At 42.2% G+C, this 24,114-nt stretch overlaps 1 protein-coding gene across 6 annotated transcripts in view; it reads left to right on the plus strand.

Moving 5' to 3' along the window:
• The window catches only part of EEFSEC (eukaryotic elongation factor, selenocysteine-tRNA specific), a 223,086-nt gene that overhangs the window by 90,641 nt on the left and 108,331 nt on the right, over nucleotides 1-24,114 (plus strand). For all 6 annotated transcript variants that reach the window (XR_012159786.1, XM_073351382.1, XM_073351381.1 and 3 more), the window contains exon 5: nucleotides 7,816-8,457. Coding sequence is in view for 5 of the 6 variants with exons in the window: in XM_073351382.1 (XP_073207483.1) it covers nucleotides 7,816-8,457 (642 nt within the window). In the remaining variant the exon portion in view is untranslated. The remainder of the gene's footprint in view (nucleotides 1-7,815; nucleotides 8,458-24,114) is intronic.

Consider the following 24,114-nt stretch of genomic DNA (forward strand, 5'->3'; position numbering starts at 1 on the left):
TTTACTCTACGTGAGTCATTCTTCCTTCTCCTCTGCAATGCCCCCAGCCCTCTTTACTTTACTCAGCACTTTCCAGTAGAAGTAAACAATTAATAAGGACTCCAGACAAGATTAGCAGCCAGTCTAAGGTTGAGATTGAAACCCTACCTATGGAATGGGACTTAGACGGATTGAGTTGCTCCGTTCACTTTAGTAACTGATGAGGCCTTGGGGTTGATGGGGAATTCATAGAATATCAGGGTTGGAAGGGACCTCAGGAGATAATCTAGTCCAAACCTCTGCTCAAAGCAGGACAAATCCCCAATTTTTTCTCCAGATCCCTAAATGGCCCCCTCAAGTATTGAACTCTCAACCCTGGGTTTAGCAGGCCAGTGCTCAAACCACTGAGCTATCCCTCCCCCCTGAATTGTTTCTATTTTCCTTTTGGTTTTGAAAAATCTCCTCACTGTTAGCATTGCCTGTTTACTCAACTGGAGAAAAAAAAAATACTTCTTTTTGTATGGAGCCGTATAGATGACCCATCAGAACGATTGATTCTGATTGTGGCTAGACAGATGCTTTGTATAGATTTCAAACGTAGGAATGGATTCTCAGTGTCACTGCACAGTCTGGAACGCCGTCTGGAAGATTTTTGCTCTTTGAGTGGTTGTCTGGAAGTAGCTGTCATCTGTTGCACTCTTGCAATACAGACTGTTGCAGACGTGACCTCTCTTTTAGGCACTTGGCAACTGATTTATGTGCACACAATCTGCACTTGTGCACCCGGAGCAGGCACCATATCTATGCCTATCTACTTGGTCTACTTTTGTGGTGTTAAGATTATTTTGGAATATCCAGAAACTTAAGTGTGTGATATTAGGTAGCTGAAATAAAGAGGACACATTGAGGCAACTGAAGAATTCTCTCTCTCCATTTGAAAAAAACATCTACAGATCCTAGTCAGGTGGGTTTCTTACTTTTGTACCATAGAAATAATACAGGCCACTATGCTGCTTAGGTGGGTATACTACTGGTATTTTGCAGGGGTGGAATTATTATTTAGTATATAACCAAGGTTGATACCCCATTGTGCTAGGTGCTGTACATACTCATAGACAGTCCCTGTCCCAAAGAACTTGAAATCTAAGTAGACAGGACAAAGAGTGAAAAATGGAAATGGTATCCCTGTTGTAGAGATGGGAGCTGAGGCAGAGATTCACGTTCAATTTTCAAAGGCATTTATGGAATTTAGACACCTCTTCCATTAAAGTTAATGAAAATGAGTTCACGAGGCTACTTTGAATATCTGAGCCGAAGTGACTTGCCCAAACAAGGTCACGCAGTAAGTATGTGACAGAGCTGGAAATAGAACCCAGATCTGCTGAGTCCCATCAGAGAAAAGACAGTGGGATGGGCAGGTGGAAGATGATGCAGCTTATTGATGTGCTTGCCAGAGTTGAGCAGTGAACAGGAACATAAATATGACAGAGTATGATAGATGAGTGCTAATAGTATGTATGCTGTGAATAGCAAAGTAGCATTTGGTACAAAGCAAGAAAATGCTGACATCTCTGTTGCAGCTCTACAGAGAGGAGGAGAACGGGGAGAAAAGCAGTAATAGATCATGAGAATGGAGGCCTGTTGTACTGATTTTGGTTGCCACATTAATTATACAATCCATTATATACCGAGGAAAGATAATCTACTTTTCAGAGCACAGACTTTGGAAGCGTCAAAATTTAGAGCTGTGTTCTGATGTTCTGGGTAGGTAACCCCCCTACAAAGGGTAAAATGACTAATAACTTATAAGTACTTTGAGTTCTAAGGACAAAGAGTAGTATCTAAGAGAGAAATATTGTTTATTTTATTATACTGTATATGTGTTCCAGCATCTAAATCTGTGTCAAAACCAGAGAGTTACTTGCAAAGAATTAATTGATATTCCAGATCTGTTGTTGTCTGTTTAAGTGTGTGAAGCAGATACATACTGGGTTAATGCATAAACTGGAAAAATATATTCTTAAACAATCATTTAGAAAACACACAGATTTCAGAGTAACAGCCGTGTTAGTCTGTATTCGCAAAAAGAAAAGGAGTACTTGTGGCACCTTAGAGACTAACCAATTTATTTGAGCATGAGCTTTCGTGAGTTACAGCTCACTTCATCAGATGCATGCCGTGGAAACTGCAGCAGACTTTATATATACACAGAGAATATGAAAAAATACCTCCTCCCACCCCATTGTCCAGCTGGTAATAGCTTATCTAAAGTGATCATCAGGTGGGCCATTTCCAGCACAAATCCAGGTTTTCTCACCCTCCACCCCACCCCCACAAATTCACTCTCCTGCTGGTGATAGCTCATCCAGAGTGACAACTCTTTACACAATGTGCATGATAATAAAGTTGGGCCATTTCCTGCACAAATCCAGGTTCTCTCACCCCCCTCCCAAAAACCACACACACAAACTCACTATCCTGCTGGTAATAGCTCATCCAAAGTGACCATTCTCCCTACAATGTGCATAATTAAGGTGGGCCATTTCCAGCACAAATCCAGGTTTTCTCACATCCCCCCCACCCCCATACACACACAAACTCACTCTCCTGCTGGTAATAGCTCATCCAAACTGACCACTCTCCAAGTTTAAATCCAAGTTAAACCAGAACATCTGGGCGGGGGTAGGAAAAAACAAGAGGAAATAGGCTACCTTGCATAATGACTTAGCCACTCCCAGTCTCTATTTAAGCCTAAATTAATAGTAGCAGACTGGACTTCTACATAGAGTGCTTCCGCCGACGTGCACGGGCTGAAATTGTGGAAAAGCAGCATCACTTGCCCCATAACCTCAGCCGTGCAGAACACAATGCCATCCACAGCCTCAAAAACAACTCTGACATCATAATCAAAAAGGCTGACAAAGGAGGTGCTGTTGTCGTCATGAATAGGTCGGAATATGAACAAGAGGCTGCTCGGCAGCTCTCCAACACGAGTTTCTACAAGCCATTACCCTATGATCCCCCTGAGAGTTACCAAAAGCAACTACAGCATTTGCTCAAGAAACTTCCTGAAAAAGCACAAGATCAAATCCGCACAGACACACCCCTGGAACCCCGACCTGGGATATTCTATCTACTACCCAAGATCCATAAACCTGGAAATCCTGGGCGCCCCATCATCTCAGGCATTGGCACCCTGACAGCAGGATTGTCTGGCTATGTAGACTCCCTCCTCAGGCCCTACGCTACCAGCACTCCCAGCTACCTTCGAGACACCACTGACTTCCTAAGGAAACTTCAATCCATCGGTGATCTTCCTGATAACACCATCCTGGCCACTATGGATGTAGAAGCCCTCTACACCAACATTCCACACAAAGATGGACTACAAGCTGTCAGGAACACTATCCCCGATAATGTCACGGCTAACTTGGTGGCTGAACTTTGTGACTTTGTCCTTACCCATAACTGTTTCACATTTGGGGACAATGTATACCTTCAGATCAGCGGCACTGCTATGGGTACCCGCATGGCCCCACAGTATGCCAACATTTTTATGGCTGATTTAGAACAACGCTTCCTCAGCTCTCGTCCCCTAAAGCCCCTACTCTACTTGCGCTATATTGATGACATCTTCATCATCTGGACCCATGGAAAAGAAGCCCTTGAGGAATTCCACCATGATTTCAACAATTTCCATCCCACCACCAACCTCAGCCTGGTCCAGTCCACACAAGAGATCCACTTCCTGGACACTACAGTGCTAATAAACAATGGTCACATAAACACCACCCTATACCGGAAACCTACTGACCGCTATTCCTACCTGCATGCCTCCAGCTTTCACCCTGACCACACCACACGATCCATCGTCTACAGCCAAGCTCTGCGATACAACCGCATTTGCTCCAACCCCTTAGACAGAGACAAACACCTACAAGATCTCTGTCAAGCTTTCTTACAACTACAATACCCACCTGCAGAAGTAAAGAAACAGATTGATAGAGCCAGAAGAGTTCCCAGAAGTTACCTACTACAGGACAGGCCTAACAAAGAAAATAACAGAACGCCACTAGCCGTCACCTTCAGCCCCCAACTAAAACCCCTCCAACGCATTATTAAGGATCTACAACCTATCCTAAAGGATGACCCAACACTCTCACAAATCTTGGGAGACAGGCCAGTCCTTGCCTACAGACAGCCCCGCAACCTGAAGCAAATACTCACCAACAACCACATACCACACAACAGAACCACTAACCCAGGAACTTATCCTTGCAACAAAGCCCGTTGCCAATTGTGCCCACATATCTATTCAGGGGACACCATCACAGGGCCTAATAACATCAGCCACACTATCAGAGGCTCGTATACCTGCACATCCACCAATGTGATCTATGCCATCATGTGCCAGCAATGCCCCTCTGCCATGTACATTGGTCAAACTGGACAGTCTCTACGTAAAAGAATAAATGGACACAAATCAGATGTCAAGAATTATAACATTCATAAACAAGTCGGAGAACACTTCAATCTCTCTGGTCACGCAATCACAGACATGAAGGTCGCTATCTTAAAACAAAAAAACTTCAAATCCAGACTCCAGCGAGAAACTGCTGAATTGGAATTCATTTGCAAATTGGATACTATTAATTTAGGCTTAAATAGAGACTGGGAGTGGCTAAGTCATTATGCAAGGTAGCCTATTTCCTCTTGTTTTTTCCTACCCCCCCCCCCCCCAGATGTTCTGGTTTAACTTAGATTTAAACTTGGAGAGTGGTCAGTTTGGATGAGCTATTACCAGCAGGAGAGTGAGTTTGTGTGTGTATGGGGGTGGGGGGGATGTGAGAAAACCTGGATTTGTGCTGGAAATGGCCCACCTTAATTATGCACATTGTAGGGAGAATGGTCACTTTGGATGAGCTATTACCAGCAGGATAGTGAGTTTGTGTGTGTGGTTTTTGGGAGGGGGGTGAGAGAACCTGGATTTGTGCAGGAAATGGCCCAACTTTATTATCATGCACATTGTGTAAAGAGTTGTCACTTTGGATGGGCTATCACCAGCAGGAGAGTGAATTTGTGTGGGGGGGTGGAGGGTGAGAAAACCTGGATTTGTGCTGGAAATGGCCCACCTGATGATCACTTTAGATAAGCTATTACCAGCTGGACAATGGGGTGGGAGGAGGTATTTTTTCATATTCTCTGTGTATATATAAAGTCTGCTGCAGTTTCCACGGCATGCATCTGATGAAGTGAGCTGTAACTCACGAAAGCTCATGCTCAAATAAATTGGTTAGTCTCTAAGGTGCCACAAGTACTCCTTTTCTTTTTGAAAACACACAGAGTAGGCCAAAATGAAACATTATTAAATTAAACTGGTTTGGCCTGATCAGACTGAATCAAGACTGATCTTAAAAAGCTTATTTCATTCTTTTTTTCTGTTTGAGAACTCGCTGAATTGAAATTACTAATACAACCATAAGCTTATGAATGTCAAACTTCTGATAGTGATTTTTTTTTTCTATTTACATTTTTTAAACAGCTAATGAGTTGGTAAATAAACTGTATCTATAAATGATGGGAACCATCATGAGCTCCCCAAGATCAATAATATCAAGGAAATGAAATGTAACAGGCACCATGCCTAATTTGTAAATTATTGGGCCAATATCCCCAAGCTCACTTTAAATAAACACAAGTCTGTGCTGGATTGTTTTGTGCAGGGTTGTTTTCTTTTTCTTTCTTTCTTTATGTCTTTCTGTCTTTCTTTCTACATTTGAAGTTTCCTAAATTGTGGATTATTTGATATTTCAGACAACTTGATCCCATAAACTTGAGTCACAAATGATACTCTTGTTTACATGATCCATTAGTAATTTGGAGTTTGGGCTAAGTACTAGACATTAAATGGAATCTGCTGAACGTCATCTGGGTGTCCACTGCTGCTAGTCAGTCATAGAACCAGAAAAAAAATGCTACCTCTGAGACATAGGTGGCAGTGGTTTAATGGCTCGTTAGCAGTGAAGGACATCAATAAAGACTAACTAAAACATAAAGGGATATAGTATCAGTATCCTCTATCAATTTCAGGGAAAACCCTCAGTGAGTGGGATAGCCCCTTTGTGTGTGAATGTCAGTGAGTAAGATGGTGTTATCAGCTGAGTAGAGGGGAACACCCCGAACTTGAAATATGTTTTTAATAAAACTAACTCCACCATTTATTTCTCAGAAATGTTTCCAGGGGTGTCTTCTTTAATATGAGGGCTAAAGCTGTAGACTCAAGAAAGTCTTAGCTGCAGAGTCTAATCTGGAACTTCCAGCATCTTCTTGCATTAAACTCTTGAAATGAGCATCTTCATATATTCGTTGAAGAAGCATTTCTTTCCAAATATAGTCAAATCACTACCTTCTTTTGTAGCTGTTCATTGTGGATTTGGGGAAAATTTGAACAATGTTAAAAATACTAAATATTATATTAATATGCATATACATGTGTATGTTAATATGAAAGTAAAACATACCAGAATCAAGTATGAAATTTGAGGACATTAGAGAGAGAGTATTGTGTAGTGCTTGGTGCATGGGATGGCGTCAGAAGAAGTGAATAGTTTTCTAAACTCTACTAAGGTCCATAGTAGCTTGTGTTCCTTTTTGGATTCTGCCACTGGCATGTCATGACCTTCTGCAAATCATGTAACCTCTCTGTGCTTCAGTTTCCCCAGCTATCAAATGGATGTAATAATACTTCACGCAGGCTGTGAAGAATGATGAATCTTTACTAAAGTAGGCACATGCATGAGCACACATGCACAAAAACTTGGATAGAAGAGAATGATTGCTGCTATTATAATTTATTTATCACATGACTAAACATGGTTAGAGAGTTTGGATGTGGATATACTATAATTGAGAGTGATTCCGGTTAAACTTCAGAGGTTATTTAAAGGGGCCTGTCTTCAAGTGCTACTCATATCTGTTAATATAAGATTCTCATGCAAATTTCCTTACCTGCACAGGGTTCTAGAGCAGTCCATGTTCATGTCAGAATAAATGTTAATATTTAAAAATAGAGCTATGGCTTATTTGAATTGTTCGGCAGTTAGTCCAGTTGAATGTATATTTTTATTTCAAACTGATGTGGGGTTTTGTACACTGTTATGCATGAATGTGGGGATTAATATTTATTATTAGATAAGTGCAGACAATATGCCTGGAACTGTGCTTTTATTGTTTGTATTGTGGTGGCACCTTCTAAGACCTCACTGTGTTCGACTTGGTGCAAATACATAGTAAGAGAGGGCCCCTACCCCTGGATAGCTTACAATCTGATTTAATACGATACAATAAATGAGTGTGAGAAACAAGAGGTGGGTAAGGGAAAAAAAGGGTAATGAAAATAAAATTATGTAGTTACATAGGTGTCTGTTACACATCTTGATGATATCTTAGGGTACTACTTTTTTATAATAAATAGAAAGATGAAAAATCAGCTATTCCATGACACATGCATAACCAAATTTTCATTGGTTTGCTGATTTCTGGTAGGCACATCCGCAGAGTTGACACACACATTAAGATAGTCCGAGCATTGATGATTTTACATTCTAGAAGACGAAAATAAAACTCTTTGGGAGAATCATATCAGGGTTCATTTTAGGTAATTTTGTGAATATATTCTTAATCTGATTGCTTTCCATTTTTAAAATTTCAGTCTCTTCTGGATGATGTGAATCTTCAGCAGAGAGCCAAGGCTTGATACACGGTGATTTGACGCTCATTCCATGCAGGTAAATATAAATACGGTTAATTTTCTTATTTTTGTTTCCTCCTAAACAGGTGACAAAGAAAGTCAAGTCTATGCAGATGTTCCATACTCCTGTAACATATGCCATGCAGGGTGACAGAGTTGGCGTCTGTGTGACCCAGTTTGATCCCAAGCTGCTAGAACGAGGTCTAATCTGTACTCCAGAATCTCTCCAGACCATACATGCTGCTGTCATCTCCTTGAAGAAAATCCAGTATTTCCGTGGTGCTCTTCAGACCAAGGCCAAGTTTCACATCACAGTTGGTCATGAAACAGTCATGGGAAGAGTGATGTTCTTCAGCACAGCTCCTGCTGACTTCAGCGAAGAACCCCTGGAGAATGCTTTTGATTTTGCAAAGGAATATCTTTATCAAGAGGAATACTTATCTAAGGGATCAAAATCTTCAGAGGAAAACAAGGAAAATGACCAAACAGGAGAAGGGCAGCTTCCGAGGCAACAATGGGCTTTATTGGAGTTTGAAAAACCTGTGACTTGTCCTAAATTATGCCTTGTGATTGGCTCCAAGCTGGATACTGATATTCATGCAAACACCTGCAGGTTGGCGTTCCATGGGGTACTGCTTCAAGGGATGGAAGACAAGAACTATGTTGAGACTTTTCTTCCAAAGCTGAAAGTGTACAAATTGAAGCATAAGGAAGGACAAGTGGAGAGGGTAAGCTATATTTCTTAGTACTTTATGCAGGCAAAAAAAAAAAAAAAATTAGTCCATGTTTTGATCTGGATCCCAAGTATACCAAGATGCTATGGAGTTTTTCACCAAATTATGTTCCAGAATTCCTGCTTCCTTTTTTTAAAAATTTAGTTTTGTACTCCTTTTGTTTGCAAAGAAAATCTGTGAAAGATGTGTACGTAGCTGATGCAGTATTTCCTGACTCAGCTTGAAGTCATTCAGAAACTATCGCTTTTGAGAAGGGTGTGAACAGCACCATCCCTTTTGGGGAAGAGGGGATGTAAGTTAGAAATTTAATGGTCTCAATTTCATTGTCAGCATTAACTATTTCACAATTTATCAATTTAACAGTTTAGCTGGTGTGTTTGTCCGCAAACTCAAACAGCCTCCCATCCTTTCCCAGGAGCCCCAACTCTCCTCTACCCAGCTGCCAAAACCTCTGCTTCCTCTGGCATCTATAGTACAGTTATTCTGTAGTTTCAGACCAAAATTGTACAGTACGTTGAATATTAAAAATGTAGAGGCAGCATAAAATAAGTAGAAATTAATATCAGGTTAAAGAACACTATTGATTGTGTTATTAATTTTCATATTAAATTAAATAAGAACCTCAGTGATTAAAATTTATCTCAACAAACCACAGAATCTCCTGTTGCCTGCACTGGAGTGCTACAGCATACAGAAATATTGCCACAGGACTTAGATCAAGCCTGTCACTGAGTACATGGGGCCTTGAATATTATATATTATGCACATGTCACACACACCATATGGTAAGCCATGTCACAGTGCATACACAACCTGTCATTAAAGATACGTGGGACTTTTTGCAAGAGTAAAGAAATTTGTTCTGACTGAGATTTAATTTGGGTAATTACATTGTGACTATTTTACAGGCCCTTCATTTTCCTATGTGTTGTTGTTCTTTACTTTCTGTATTAAACTATTGCTGTATTGCTTTGGGGTCCACCTAAGTTGTGGCTGCATTTCAGTAATGGGTGGATAACCATTTGTGTATAGTGCCTGTAATACACTTTGGAATTCTTTGTAGTGAAAGGAGCTCTAGAAATGTAATTATATACATTTTTAAGCAGTTACCCTTTTATTAACAATGTTAATGTAAATGTTAACCAGTAGTGTTTACATGGTGCTTTGAAAATGTAAAATGTGATGTAATTGCTAAGCATTATTATATTGTTAACTTATACTATAGAAGAGAATTGTTAATTTTATTCTCGTAATACAAAAACCTAATCATTCTAACAAAACAATCTGCAGCAGTCTCAGCCCCGTTTCTTAGCACACTGCTATAGTGAGGTGTTGTACAATACATTTTCCATATTTTTATATGAAGAGCTAAACACTAATGAAAATAGATGTCACAGTACATTTTGTGGTACCGAATTTTTGATTTTTTGTTGTTTACTTTGTAATCTGCAACAGATGCATATTAATTAGGTTCTTTCTCTAAAGCACTGACTATTAATTACATCCAGACAAGCAATTACTGCTACTCATCTGTAATTCTCTCCTCCCCTTTTCTCTCTGAGGTCTAGTCTACAGTTCTATGCTACATCAGCACAGCTGCACCGATGCAGCTGTGCCACTGTAGTGCGTCTGGTGAAGACCGTGTTATGCCGGCAGGAGATTGCTCTCCTGTAGGCACAATTACTCCAACTCAGCCAAGAGGCAGAAGCTATGCTCTCCCACCGATTTTAGCACTGGTGTGGACAGCGCTTAGGTCGATGTAACTTGCATCGCTTTTCAAACCCCTGAGTGATGTAAATTACATCAGCTTAGGCAGTAGTGTAGACAAGCCCTGAGACATCAAATATCACTGTAAAAGTAAGTATTTTGTAGTATTTTCCTTGTTGTAGCTTCTGCTTTCCAGGGACACTTTGCTTCTCCCCCATGCTTTCGCTACTAAATCTGGAGGTCAAGATTTTCAAAAATGGCTAGTGATTTTTGGATGCCTCAGTTTTTGAGTGCCCAACTTGATATTCCTTGAAGAAGTGTAGTTTTCAAAGAATGTAGTTTTCAGCACTTTCTGAAAATCAGGTCCTTTTTGAGCCATCTTAAGTTGGGAACCCAGAATCACTAGTCAGTATTCAAAATCTTGACCTGGAGGTTTATATGCATTTCATTCCTCTCAAATAGCTAGTCTTCCTTTCCAGTAGATAGTGGCAGTCCCAAACTAGAGCACCCTACCTTCTGACATTTGGATTTGATAGATCATGTTTCTGTTTCATCTGTATATTTTAATACCAGTTTTTCTGTTCTGTCTTGTTACATTTATGCTCTATTGGCACCTATGTTCTGGCACCTTTTCTCAACTTTAAAAATTACTTCCTTCACCTCTACTAGAACTTTTAATTTATGCAAAGCTCCTACTGCTGGTAGCATTGGTAACTGCCAGAGAAACCTGGCTTGTCTGTGACTTTTCTGCTTGAATGTGGATATTAACAAGACTAATGAGAAGAAGAGTTGGAGCAAACTAGAGGGGCCCACACTGTGTTGTTTTTTTTAAACTGAAATGATCTGGATTCAGATTAACTTTCTTTGCTCAGTATTTATTATTATTTCCCCTTACATTACAAAGGGAATTATTAATACTTTGGTAAATAGTTTGAACAATTATATAATATTCACAGAAGCTACAGTGAATATCTGTGGTACGCGTTGATTAACTGATATCTTGCAATTTTTAGCGCTGGTCATTCAATTTTTATGAATAACTTTTTTGAATTTTGTCCATCAGTTGTAAAATTATTACCATATATTGCACTATCCAGACAGCTCTGTAAATAAATTGAATAATATTAATCAAATTATTCATTTTTTTTCTCTTTCCTGGCAAATAACAGACAAGTGACTACTTTTTTAAAATCAGTTGACCAGTGTAGTAATCTCTGAAACGGATATCCTTCGTGAATTGTAGCCGATATCCCTGTAACTTTTAAAACAGCACTACTGTGGGCTAGGATGGGTGGCAGATGTCGTACCTTTTTCCAGTCATGGAACTGTCACAAAAGCTTTAGAAAGTGGGGACATTAATCATTCTCTTTACTAACACCAATTGGTTCTACAAGTGAGGATCTACTGTCAAGTCATCAGCTTGTCATCTGTGTTAGGCCTGTATGTACTAAATGGCATATATTTAAAAAATTCATTCTGATCCCTGGTTATCAGGGAACTGTGGTTCATTCAGAGTTAGTATTTTCCCCCAGTGTGTGCCAAAAAGGTACGGCAGCACATGTAACTCTAGTATAGGCTGAGTGTAAAGATAGAGGAGTACATCAGGCATTAGGAGGGTTGATGAGAAGAGGACGGTGCCAATTATCATGGGTCTGCTGGGGAAGTACTTACGACTTCACATTGAGGGAGTAGAATGAAATGGATGATTTTGGTGAGTGGAGAGCAGCAGGAACCAATTGGTGGTGCAGTGCCTTTTTGTTTTGTTTCTTTTTAGTGTACAAAGTCTCTAGTTAATAGAAATTCTGAATCAGTTGGTCCCACCCTGCTGCTGATGGATAGCTAGAGATTAGGATAATTGAATTTAGGGTGTCTATTCTTGGCATTGATGCAGGAAAATCTCATTCTCTCTGCTAAAGCAAGGAAGTTGGTGCCCCCCCCCCACCTTTTCTGGGGAGGCACAAAAATAATAATTTTACCTTTATGGGAAGTTAACTTTCCCTCCTGAGAATACTGTTAGGGAAAATTGGCTTCATAACTTCCTGAAGGGCTGGGAATGAGAGAGGAAGGCTGGGGTATGTAGTGTTTGGCTTTCCTTCTTCAGTAGTGGGGGGAACCTATTACCGTAACCAGACTGTTACAGGAATTCAGTGGTATCCATTTGTAAAATGTTGTACTCATTTAATCTAATGTGGATGCTTCCTAGCCCCCTGCTTGCTGTTGGAATTAAAATAAATCCCCCAACAGTTTAATGACCATTTAACCCAGGAGAAATCAGGTATTTATTCTTTTGCTCTTTGTTTCTACTCTGATTAATTTCAGAGCACTTATGAAATAGTAAGAACTGTAAATTAATTAAGTCTTCAGCATCCTCAGACTCATTTTTTAATGGATTTAGCTTGGTGTTTCTTTGAATGATATAGTGATACTTCCTCATAGCTTGTAAGCTATCTGACAGCAGAGGAGAGACATTCTGGCCACTTCAAAAAGGGTGAAATCATCAAATGAGAGAACACTGTGTTAAAACAAAAAACGTCACACGACCCCTCCCTGCTTCCCCCAAAGTGCCCTTTGAATTAGCTTGTGTACTGTTTCTTTAAATCCGTGCATAATGTTACTGGCTCTGCTTAAGTGCTTCAGAGTTGTGAATATTGCATACGCATCTAGGTATTGAATGCTGCTGTTGTGCTGCTCAGTGTGCTGGTTACATTATCTATCCTTTGGTATCGTGTCAATTTAATGCCACAAGCAGGAGGAACATAGCAAGTACAGTAGAGCTCTTGAAGTGAAAGGGTTAAAGATTTTCTACTGTGATCAGTGAGTGAACTGTAAATGTTACATGTCTGAAATGTGTCCTCAGCTATACCACTCTTGGTAATTTATTTACTTATAGGGTCTGTACTGCACTCACCACAGTAGTATCTTATAGCTAGTTCAGAGGAACATTTTGGTAACTTCTTTTCTAAAAGGCCACCTCCTGTCTGAGTCAGTCAGTGGTGTTTTGATGTTCAGATGCATGGGCGATGGGTGTCCGAGAGACTTCTGGCCATAGTGGAGAATTTTCAGTTCATCAGCATTGAGATAGTAGCTTCTCCCAGACCTTTTCTACATGAGAAAATCACACCATGTTAACTTTATGGTGTGGTTTTAATCTGATTTGCTTAAATTGGTGCAAAAGGGCATGTGGACACTCTCGGTTTAAACCAGTTTTTTTTGGCTTACTTTAAATTGGTTAGGAATTTGTTTAAGATAAACCAAACTAAACCACTCCTAAACTGAAATAAGTGTGTCTAGACTTCGGGTTGGTTGTACCTGTTGAACTTAATCAGTTTAAAAATTATTTAAATTTATCGGTGCAACTTTCTTATGTAGATAAGGCCTAAGAGACAGGAGAAATGCTGTGAAAAGATGTCTTCAGTTTCTAGGATCAATGTCTTTTTCTGCATATATATATATATATATATACACACACACACATATAAGGAGGGACAATGACCCTTCTTCTGGAGGATCTACTGTTTCTATACATGTTAAGCTGTCTGACTGTTCTTTTAGACAAAGGCACCTTTAGCAGGCAAAAGAGCTGGGCTGGCAACAGCAAAGTGAATTATACAAACAAAAAGGTAGGAGCAGGAGCTGAAAATCTTGCCACGGTTACTGCCAGGGTCATTTGGTATGAAGAAAGATGCAGGAACCTGTAATGAAACAACTGGGAATGAAACTATGGCTTTAGTGCTAGGTCGGGGAGAGATTGGTCCCTCTCTATTGGATTCCTTATTTTCATAAGTCTGTGATGACCAATGCCTAATGAAATATTTTGGATGAACATGAATTTACTATGCTGGATCAGACAATTTGTCCATCAAGTCTGATATATTTGAGGCATCAAGATTGGCAGTGACTGTCCTCAATTATCTGGTACTTTAGGTGACATCCCCTCTCCTAATGCCAGCTGTGCAGGTCATGGTGTGAGGAAACTGGCATTCATTTTTGCAACCTTCCTGTGAGGTAGGAAAGTAGTAATCCCATTTTACAAATGTGGAAACTGAAGGATAGAGAGGTAATTTGCTCACTGTCCCACAGTGACAGTGATAGAGCCAGGCCCAGAGTCCAACAGATTTCCTATTCAGTCATATAACTACGAGTCATACTTGCTATAATTTTGTCAGTTTTGTCCATGGCATCTGCTTGCTTTAATAGCGCTCACTTGGAGAAACTGGCAAACTGTACAGAGTCCCTATACCGGAATGCCTTTTTATTGGGATTTCCCCTGTAAACGTCATTCTAGCCAATTCCAATTTGATGCATGAAACAGTTAGCCCTGGAGATAAAACTCTCACATTCTTTGCTTTGTGGGTTTCCATGGACATAGGCACTCATTGCAATGAGTTTTGAGTGAAAGGTGAACTGTAGAAGCAAGTTATGATTTCCTGCATGACTCAGATATGCTGTCTGTTCTGAAAATGTTTGCACAAACAGGATTTATCCCGTGGTGGTGGTTGCTGGGTCCATTGTGGAGAATGCTCGTAAATCAGAACTCAGTGAAAGAAACAAAAGGGGAAAACCCTCCACCTTGTTTGCAAAGCACAAGCTGCACCTCTTGCTGTTTCAGACTTGTTTAGTGAAAATAAACACATATCTCAACTGGGATAGTTTCCTGATGTAGCCATAATATAAAGTCCTTTGTATGAGAAGGTACTCACCCTGCCTACACAGCCCCAAAGGTGCTAGGTAGTCATTACTTATCTGTAGTCCTCTAAAATCAAAAGGAGAATTCATTCTCTAGTGTGCATTTTCTGTTCTTATCCTTATATTTCATCTTGATGATTTGTGTTGGTTTTAGACTTGGTGGTAAGCATTGAGTGGTATTTGCTTCCTGCAGCTTTTTATGTAACTTTATAGTCATGGAAGATTCCAATTTTATTCACTGTGTGTGCTGCTCCTGAGTTAGGCTGGTTGCTGGCCGGCTAATGCTTTGTACTTGCATATTGCTGGGGGCTTAAGGGGATATCATGTAGGTAACTTGCTCAGTCCCTGGAAGAAGGAGAAAGCAGCACTTTTTTTTTTTTGGAGGTTTGAGCATTGTTGACATGATTTGAAACAGTCCACAGCCAGAAAAAATATGATCTTTGAGGATGGATGAAGGCATTCTTAGGACTTCTTCAGAAATGCAGTGCACTTCGTTGGGGTTTGGATGGAGCAGGAAACGACGATTTTTAATTACTTCTCTCCCCTCAGTGGTACAGCAGCAACTCAAACTGCTGCTGTGCCAGCACCCAAACAATGGAGCCTCACTCGCTGAATAGACATGTCCTCAAAATGACATTTGGGTCCCTGGAAGGCTTCTGTGTGCATCCCTTATTTAACAGCTCCTGAGGACCTTTCCAAAGAGGTGGTGCTCATATAATATGGTGATTGATAGGATCCAGTGCAAAGTCTTAAGAAGCAAAGATAGAAATGGGGAAATAGTATAATTTATTGTTAATTTGATGAATACCAATAGTGTATAATATAGGAAGGGATAGTTCCTCTTGTAAGAAGTCTATTCTTGACCAGGTATTTTGAAATGCAAAAATCATGCATATGGCAGTTTGTGCTTTCTGATTGAAACTTGATTCATGTGTATTAATTTTCAAACAAAGTATCCCATGTAAGTGTTTATATTTTTAAATTGATAAAAATAGCAACATTTAATTGACAGTGAATGTTTCAGATTTTACAGTATTTAAGCCATATGCTTCAGCAGGTAGCCTGTTGGAAATATGAAGAACTGGACCTGAGCAAAGGGAAATGAATTTACCCATGAATGACAGGGTAACATCCAGTGTTGCCTAACCAGCTCTGATGCCCAGCATGCTGAAGTACTTGACTTAATTTGAAGGCACCGTTGGTCAGTATGGAAAGAAGGTAGCTGAGCTGTCTGTGTTGAATGGACAATCATGAGAGAACAGCTTGACATAGCACCGTTTTCTGCATTGGGTGTACAGAGTGTTTCCTACGGGGTGGTGGTTCCAGAATGGTCTTTTGCAGGAAGCGATTCAAGGAGGTGGTGCCCCCAAGAATCATGGGAAATATGCTTTGGAGGTGCCCTCTGATATTCCCACATCTTGCTTATTCCTAATTAAGGATTTTTTATGGTCTTATTAAGGCTAATGCCCAGGATACTATATTCCTTTTGGAGATCAACTAGACTACAGTTGAGCAATAGATTATTAGTCAGTCGGCAAATGGGGGCATCAGTCTGGTAGTGATGCTCTTCGGAGAATAAGTCCAGATGACTAATATGGCATGAAGGCTGGGTATACACAGAGTAAGTAATGAGAACAAACTGTACGGTGATGCATAATTGGTGTGTGATGTCTACAAGCACAGCAGTGACCTGAGCCGTCTGTAGAACCTTCTGTGACTCTTGCTGGGAGAACTGGTAGACGTCACTCCATCTACTGTAAACATGCAGACGCCACAATTAATGTTTCACCTGCTTTGAAGTCTGACCATGGGGTTGTTTGGTTCTGCTTGGCTGCTGATGGTATGCTAAAGACAGTAATAACACCGAGATGAAGGCAGTCAGGTGAATAAAAAATGCATAGTGCATTCAGTGGTAAAAATGCACCGTAAAATATAAATATAAAAGATGTTTATTTGTTGGCTCTTTTTCTGTTTTTGAGCAAGAGGAGTTTTGTGAAGGTTGGGCTAGTGGGGGTAATAAACCTCTAAATTGAAAAGCCATCTTTGTTAAATAATGCCAGAGAGGAAGTGGTGATGATCACTGATAAAGGGGAAGAATTATGTTTTACACTATATGGATTAACCCAGCCTTAGTAAATTTTTGAGACAAATTTACCATCAGAGGCACAAAATCAAGTCACTGGCTCTTATGAAAAAACTGATAATTTACTCATGCAACAAAAATTACTTGCTCCATATGACTGGGCAGTAGAACCTTACAAGGTTTGTGTAGCACTTATGGTTATTTTTTATAATAAATTTAAAATACAGACATGTTTTGGGGTCTTACAAGAGTATAGACAGCTGCACTTGATTTTTGAGGTTGTGTCAGAGTTACGTGTGGGGAGGAATTAATTTGAGAGTAAAGCATTCGATAAGGCATTTTATTCATTGAATACAAAAGCATAGTACAAAAACATTATTTAGGTTGCAAATTAAAGCCCTTGAAAGTTAGGAAATGCCAGAATTACAGTGGCCCATGAAATCTTAAATGTCCGTGCAACCTTGGGCTTCCATCTTCTGTGCTTAATAAGACAGGCAACCTGTGGAGAAAATAGTATGTGATCATGTAATTAAAGAATGTATTGTAGGGTGTATCCAGCAGGGGGTTAAAATTAAGGTTGCATGGATACCTGACATTTCTTAACTGTTGAGTGTCAGATTTGCAACCTAAATAACATACTTTTAACATATTTTTAAATGTAATTTCCTAGGTCTTTTTTAAAGTAAAACAGACACATTCTATTGTTGAGGTGTAACTGCTACAGCCACCTGTATCCTATAGCATCAGCAGGATTTGAACCGTAAATCCTCAGCATTGTAGCACAGACTGCTACCACTTGAGGTACAGGACAAATTACATTAGCTAACAACAGGAGAAATTTGTTATCCCAGAGAGGTGATAGAACATTGGGTTTGGAGTGGTCATCATGAGGGGGACCAGTCAAGCCTAGCTCTCTTCCCCTCTCCACTCCCCACCCCCCCATAGTTGGAGGAGCTCCAGTCCCATCAGATGGTGCAGGTACAGGCAGTTGGTCCCAGGTGCTGGGGCCAAGAAGGCTTAAGGGAAGGGATAAATCTGGCTTTGTTCCTGACCCACATGGTGCTCCCAGAGGGGAGCATGGGCCAATGATGCCAAGTGTTAGATTAAGGGAGCCCAGCGCTCTTTTTGTCCCCAGTCCCAATGATAGCTGCTTTGGCAGCTTCTTAGTGTTCAGTTCACTACCAGCTCTCCCTATAATGATAAGAATGAAAAGTGTGGTAGGGATTCTCTTTTAACTACATGGGGTTAAGACAAGCTGCTGGTCAGATTTGAAGGCAGAACCAGGAAGAGTTGATATGGCACTCTTGAGTTGAGTACATCACAGCACCAGAGATAATAGTACATGGCAAAGACCTATCATAGTAAATTGAATGTACAAGATGTTCTGTGTGTATAAAGTGAGCATAGAATCCATAGCTGTATGAAACATTTTAAATCTTTGTGTTAGAGAATCCTATTGTCTAAGATTACTGATGTGGTCAGTGGTACCTGTATGTATGGTAGTTAATATGCAGTGGCTCTAAATGATGCAGAGAGGCCAGAGAAGTTTTAGGAATAACTATAAAATGCTTTAAAAGCATCCTGTATTTAGAAATATCTTTCTAGAGCAGCATGTGATGTGCTGTACAAACAAACCCATCCCTCAATGCGGCAGTGCTAGGGGCTGATGGAAATTGACTTGGATAGTGCCCTCTTCTTGCCTAGAAACAGAGATTGTCACCTCATGTTCCCTTTCACAACTGACCCAGAAAGCAAGTGAAAAGTTGCCAATGTCAGTGCAGAAATCAGGTTTCTTTTATGATGACCATAAGCTGCCAGCCAACCCACTGAGACAGTTAGCAGGGGTTGCTTTGGGGGTGGCCTTGCCTGTGATAGGGAGCCCTTCCGAGCCAGCTTGGTCTCAACACTGGGGCCAGGAACTGCACATACCATTATCTCAGTCTGATCCCATCCCCTCACCACCACTAGGGACTGCTGTTGGTGAGGCCCCATTTATGATGGGGCAGTGTCTTCCCAGCCAGCTCAGCCTTAGGGCCGGAAACATACCTTTAGAACTTTTGTGGGGTGGGGCGGGGTTGGTAATCTTGTCCATCTGCTGCTTATCCGTGGCTCTTACACATCTCTCTTCTGCATCAAAGCATCTCTTCTGTTCCTCCTCCCTTCTCTCCACTGGCTCCATTTACCTTTCCTGGTTATCCTCATCCCTGTGCATTTCCCTCCACCTCTGCATACTCCTCTTCTTCTCTTCTTCCCAATCTCCCCCACCCTCCAGCACAAATCTAGGTCCCTCGTGCACATCCCCCTTAATTCTGGTGATATTTGACCCACCCTGTCCTTCTTTCTATTTCCTGCCTTCTCCTCCTCTTACACCTGTCCCTGCCACTACCCCTGTGTACCACCACCCATTCCTTTCCCTCCCAGTGGCTATACTGGGATCCGTGTGCAGTCTACAGGCCCCACATTTCTCGGACATCAAGTACCTCCCATAGGGGATCCACTAGACATTCCCTTATTGCTTTGGTGTCCAGGGCCCCAGAACCAGAGGAAGAAACTTTCAAGGAGCAGGAGGTCAGACTAGAGGTGCAAACTACCCCATGGCAAACTTCTCCTCCTCCTCAACAGACGAAGTGGTGGTGTCCCCTCCTCCATCACTGGCTGATGGCTTCAAGCTATTCCAAGACCTTAGTAAGAGCATGTTGGATGTGCTACCAGTTCTCCCTAAGGAGGAGAAAGACTCGCATCATTACACACTTCCTCGTCTTCTAGACTCTCCTTCCCAATCTGCGAGACGTTTCTGGACACAGCTAAGGTCATATGGCAGACACCAGCCTCTGTTGCACCAACACAGAAAAGGGCCAATAAAAAGTATTACGTGCCTCCTAAGGAGACGGACTTCCTCTTTACCCAGCCTCAGCCTATTTCTATAGTGGTGGATGCGGTTAACGCATGGGGAAGGCAACATCATTCCAGATCCACCCCTTATGATGGAGACTGCAAGAGGCTAGACTTCTTTGGGCAGAAGGAATCCTCGTCTGTGACACTACAGGGTCTCAAACTTCTAGGTCCTAATGGCCAAATACGTTTATATGAATTGTGACAAATTCATTGCTTTTATTGACCACTTGCTGGGAGCACAAAGGCCTGGTCTATACTAGGAATTTACATCAGCATAGCTTTATCTCTCAGGAAAAATCCACATCTCTTGGGGAGGTGGATTGCCTGTGCCAATGGGAGAATCCCTCATCGACATAGGTAGTGTCTACGCTGAGGCACTCTAGTGGTGCTGTGGCTCTGCTGTAGTGGTTTAAGTGTAGACATGCCCCAAGGTCTCATGGCTGCAACATCCTGTTCTCTGGCTTTGACAAATGTAATCTTTGCCATTTTATGTGCATTCAAAATGCTACTGCAAAGAACACTCTTAACCCATCACTTTAACTGTCATCCCCATCTTTGCATCCCTACACTGGCTCCCCCTTCGTTCTCATGTCAAACATCATAGAATCATAGAATCACAGAATATCAGGGTTGGAAGGGACCCCAGAAGGTCATCTAGTCCAACCCCCTGCTCAACGCAGGGCCAATTCCCAGTTAAATCATCCCAGCCAGGGCTTTGTCAAGCCTGACCTTAAAAACCTCTAAGGAAGGAGATTCTACCATCTCCCTAGGTAACGCATTCCAGTGTTTCACCACCCTCTTAGTGAAAAAGTTTTTCCTAATATCCAATCTAAACCTCCCCCACTGCAACTTGAGACCATTACTCCTCGTTCTGTCATCTGCTACCATTGAGAACAGTCTAGAGCCATCCTCTTTGGAACCCCCTTTCAGGTAGTTGAAAGCAGCTATCAAATCCCCCCTCATTCTTCTCTTCTGCAGGCTAAACAATCCCAGCTCCCTCAGCCTCTCCTCATAACTCATGTGTTCCAGTCCCCTAATCATTTTTGTTGCCCTTCGCTGGACTCTCTCCAATTTATCCACATCCTTCTTGTAGTGTGGGGCCCAAAACTGGACACAGTACTCCAGATGAGGCCTCACCAATGTCAAATAGAGGGGAACGATCACGTCCCTCGATCTGCTCGCTGTGCCCCTACTTATACATCCCAAAATGCCATTGGCCTTCTTGGCAACAAGGGCACACTGCTGACTCATATCCAGCTTCTCGTCCACTGTCACCCCTAGGTCCTTTTCCGCAGAACTGCTGCCTAGCCATTCGGTCCCTAGTCTGTAGCTGTGCATTGGGTTCTTCCGTCCTAAGTGCAGGACCCTGCACTTATCCTTATTGAACCTCATCAGATTCCTTTTGGCCCAATCTTCCAATTGGTCTAGGTCTTTCTGTATCCTATCCCTCCCCTCCAGCGTATCTACCACTCCTCCCAGTTTAGTATCATCCGCAAATTTGCTGAGAGTGCAATCCACACCATCCTCCAGATCATTTATGAAGATATTGAATAAAACCGGCCCCAGGACCGACCCTTGGGGCACTCCACTTGATACCGGCTGCCAACTAGACATGGAGCCATTGATCACTACCCGTTGAGCCCGACAATCTAGCCAGCTTTCTACCCACCTTATAGTGCATTCATCCAGCCCATACTTCCTTAACTTGCTGACAAGAATACTATGGGAGACCGTGTCAAAAGCTTTGCTAAAGTCAAGAAACAATACATCCACTGCTTTCCCTTCATCCACAGAACCAGTAATCTCATCATAAAAGGCGATTAGATTAGTCAGGCATGACCTTCCCTTGGTGAATCCATGCTGGCTGTTCCTGATCACTTTCCTCTCATGCAAGTGCTTCAGGATTGATTCTTTGAGGACCTGCTCCATGATTTTTCCAGGGACTGAGGTGAGGCTGACTGGCCTGTAGTTCCCAGGATCTTCCTTCTTCCCTTTTTTAAAGATTGGCACTACATTAGCCTTTTTCCAGTCATCCGGGACTTCCCCGGTTCGCCACGAGTTTTCAAAGATAATGGCCAGTGGCTCTGCAATCACAGCCGCCAATTCCTTCAGCACTCTCGGATGCAACTCGTCCGGCCCCATGGACTTGTGCACGTCCAGCTTTTCTAAATAGTCCCTAACCGCCTCTATCTCCACAGAGGGCTGGCCATCTGTTCCGCATTTTGTGATGCCCAGCGCAGCAGTCTGGGAGCTGACCTTGTTAGTGAAAACAGAGGCAAAAAAAGCATTGAGTACATTAGCTTTTTCCACATCCTCTGTCACTAGGTTGCCTCCCTCATTCAGTAAGGGGCCCACACATTCCTTGGCTTTCTTCTTGTTGCCAACATACCTGAAGAAACCCTTCTTGTTACTCTTGACATCTCTGGCTAGCTGCAGCTCCAGGTGCGATTTGGCCCTCCTGATATCATTCCTACATGCCCGAGCAATATTTTTATACTCTTCCCTGGTCATATGTCCAACCTTCCACTTCTTGTAAGCTTCTTTTTTATGTTTAAGATCCGCTAGGATTTCACCATTAAGCCAAGCTGGTCGCCTGCCATATTTACTATTCTTTCGACTCATCGGGATGGTTTGTCCCTGTAACCTCAACAGGGATTCCTTGAAATACAGCCAGCTCTCCTGGACTCCTTTCCCCTTCAAGTTAGTCCCCCAGGGGATCCTGGCCATCCGTTCCCTGAAGGAGTCGAAGTCTGCTTTCCTGAAGTCCAGGGTCCGTATCCTGCTGCTTACCTTTCTTCCCTGCGTCAGGATCCTGAACTCAACCAACTCATGGTCACTGCCTCCCAGATTCCCATCCACTTTTGCTTCCCCCACTAATTCTACCCGGTTTGTGAGCAGCAGGTCAAGAAAAGCGCCCCCCCTAGTTGGCTCCTCTAGCACTTGCGCCAGGAAATTGTCCCCTACGCTTTCCAAAAACTTCCTGGATTGTCTATGCACCGCTGTATTGCTCTCCCAGCAGATATCAGGAAAATTAAAGTCACCCATGAGAATCAGGGCATGCGATCTAGTAGCTTCCGTGAGCTGCCGGAAGAAAGCCTCATCCACCTCATCCCCCTGGTCCGGTGGTCTATAGCAGACTCCCACCACTACATCACTCTTGTTGCACACACTTCTAAACTTAATCCAGAGACACTCAGGTTTTTCTGCAGTTTCATACCGGATCTCTGAGCAGTCATACTGCTCCCTTACATACAGTGCTACTCCCCCACCTTTTCTGCCCTGCCTGTCCTTCCTGAACAGTTTATAACCATCCATGACAGTACTCCAGTCATGTGAGTTATCCCACCAAGTCTCTGTTATTCCAATCACGTCATAGTTCCTTGACATCACCAGGACCTCCAGTTCTCCCTGCTTGTTTCCAAGGCTTTGTGCATTTGTATATAAGCACTTGAGATAACCTGTTGATCGCCCCTCATTGCCAGTATGAGGCAGGAGCCCTCCCCTCACAGACATTCCTGCCTGTGCTTCCTCCCGGTATCCCGCTTTCCCACTTACCTCAGGGCTTTGGTCTCCTTCCCCCGGTGAACCTAGTTTAAAGCCCTCCTCACTAGGTTAGCCAGCCTGCTGGCAAAGATGCTCTCTTTGTAAGATGGAGCCCGTCTCTGCCCAGCACTCCTCCTTCATGGAACACCATCCCATGGTCAAAGAAACCAAAGCCTTCTCTCCGACACCACCTGCGTAGCCATTCGTTGACTTCCACGATTCGACGCTCCCTACCTAGGCCTTTTCCTTCCACGGGGAGGATGGACGAGAACACCACTTGCGCCTCCAACTCCTTTATTCTTCTTCCTAGAGCCACATCGTCTACTAGTCTTTACTTTCAAGACCCTTCATGGCCTGTTCCCACCCTACTTATCACTATCGAATTGTCAATTCCTGCGTCTGATAGGCCCAGGATGCCAGCTTCCTTCGCCCATTTGTTAAATTTTCAAATAAGCATCTTCATGCTTTCTCTCCTGCTGCTCCTCATACTTGAGAGGAGCTCCGGTGAGCATCCAGAAAGCTACCTCGTTATTTTTCTCCAAATCCCTCCTAACAACTCTCCTTTGCTGTGATGGCTACAAAAAAACTTAACAGTTAGGCTGCTGATGCACTGATACCACTGACTATCATGCTGATCAATATTGTCTCAGGTTCTTTGTACTCCCCCCATCCCACTGTATCCATCTGTTGTCTCTTCTTTTATACTTAGATTGTAAGCTTTTTGTAGTAGGGACCAT

The sequence above is a fragment of the Lepidochelys kempii genome, chromosome 7, assembly GCF_965140265.1.
Source record: "Lepidochelys kempii isolate rLepKem1 chromosome 7, rLepKem1.hap2, whole genome shotgun sequence".
Lineage (NCBI taxonomy): Eukaryota > Metazoa > Chordata > Testudines > Cheloniidae > Lepidochelys > Lepidochelys kempii.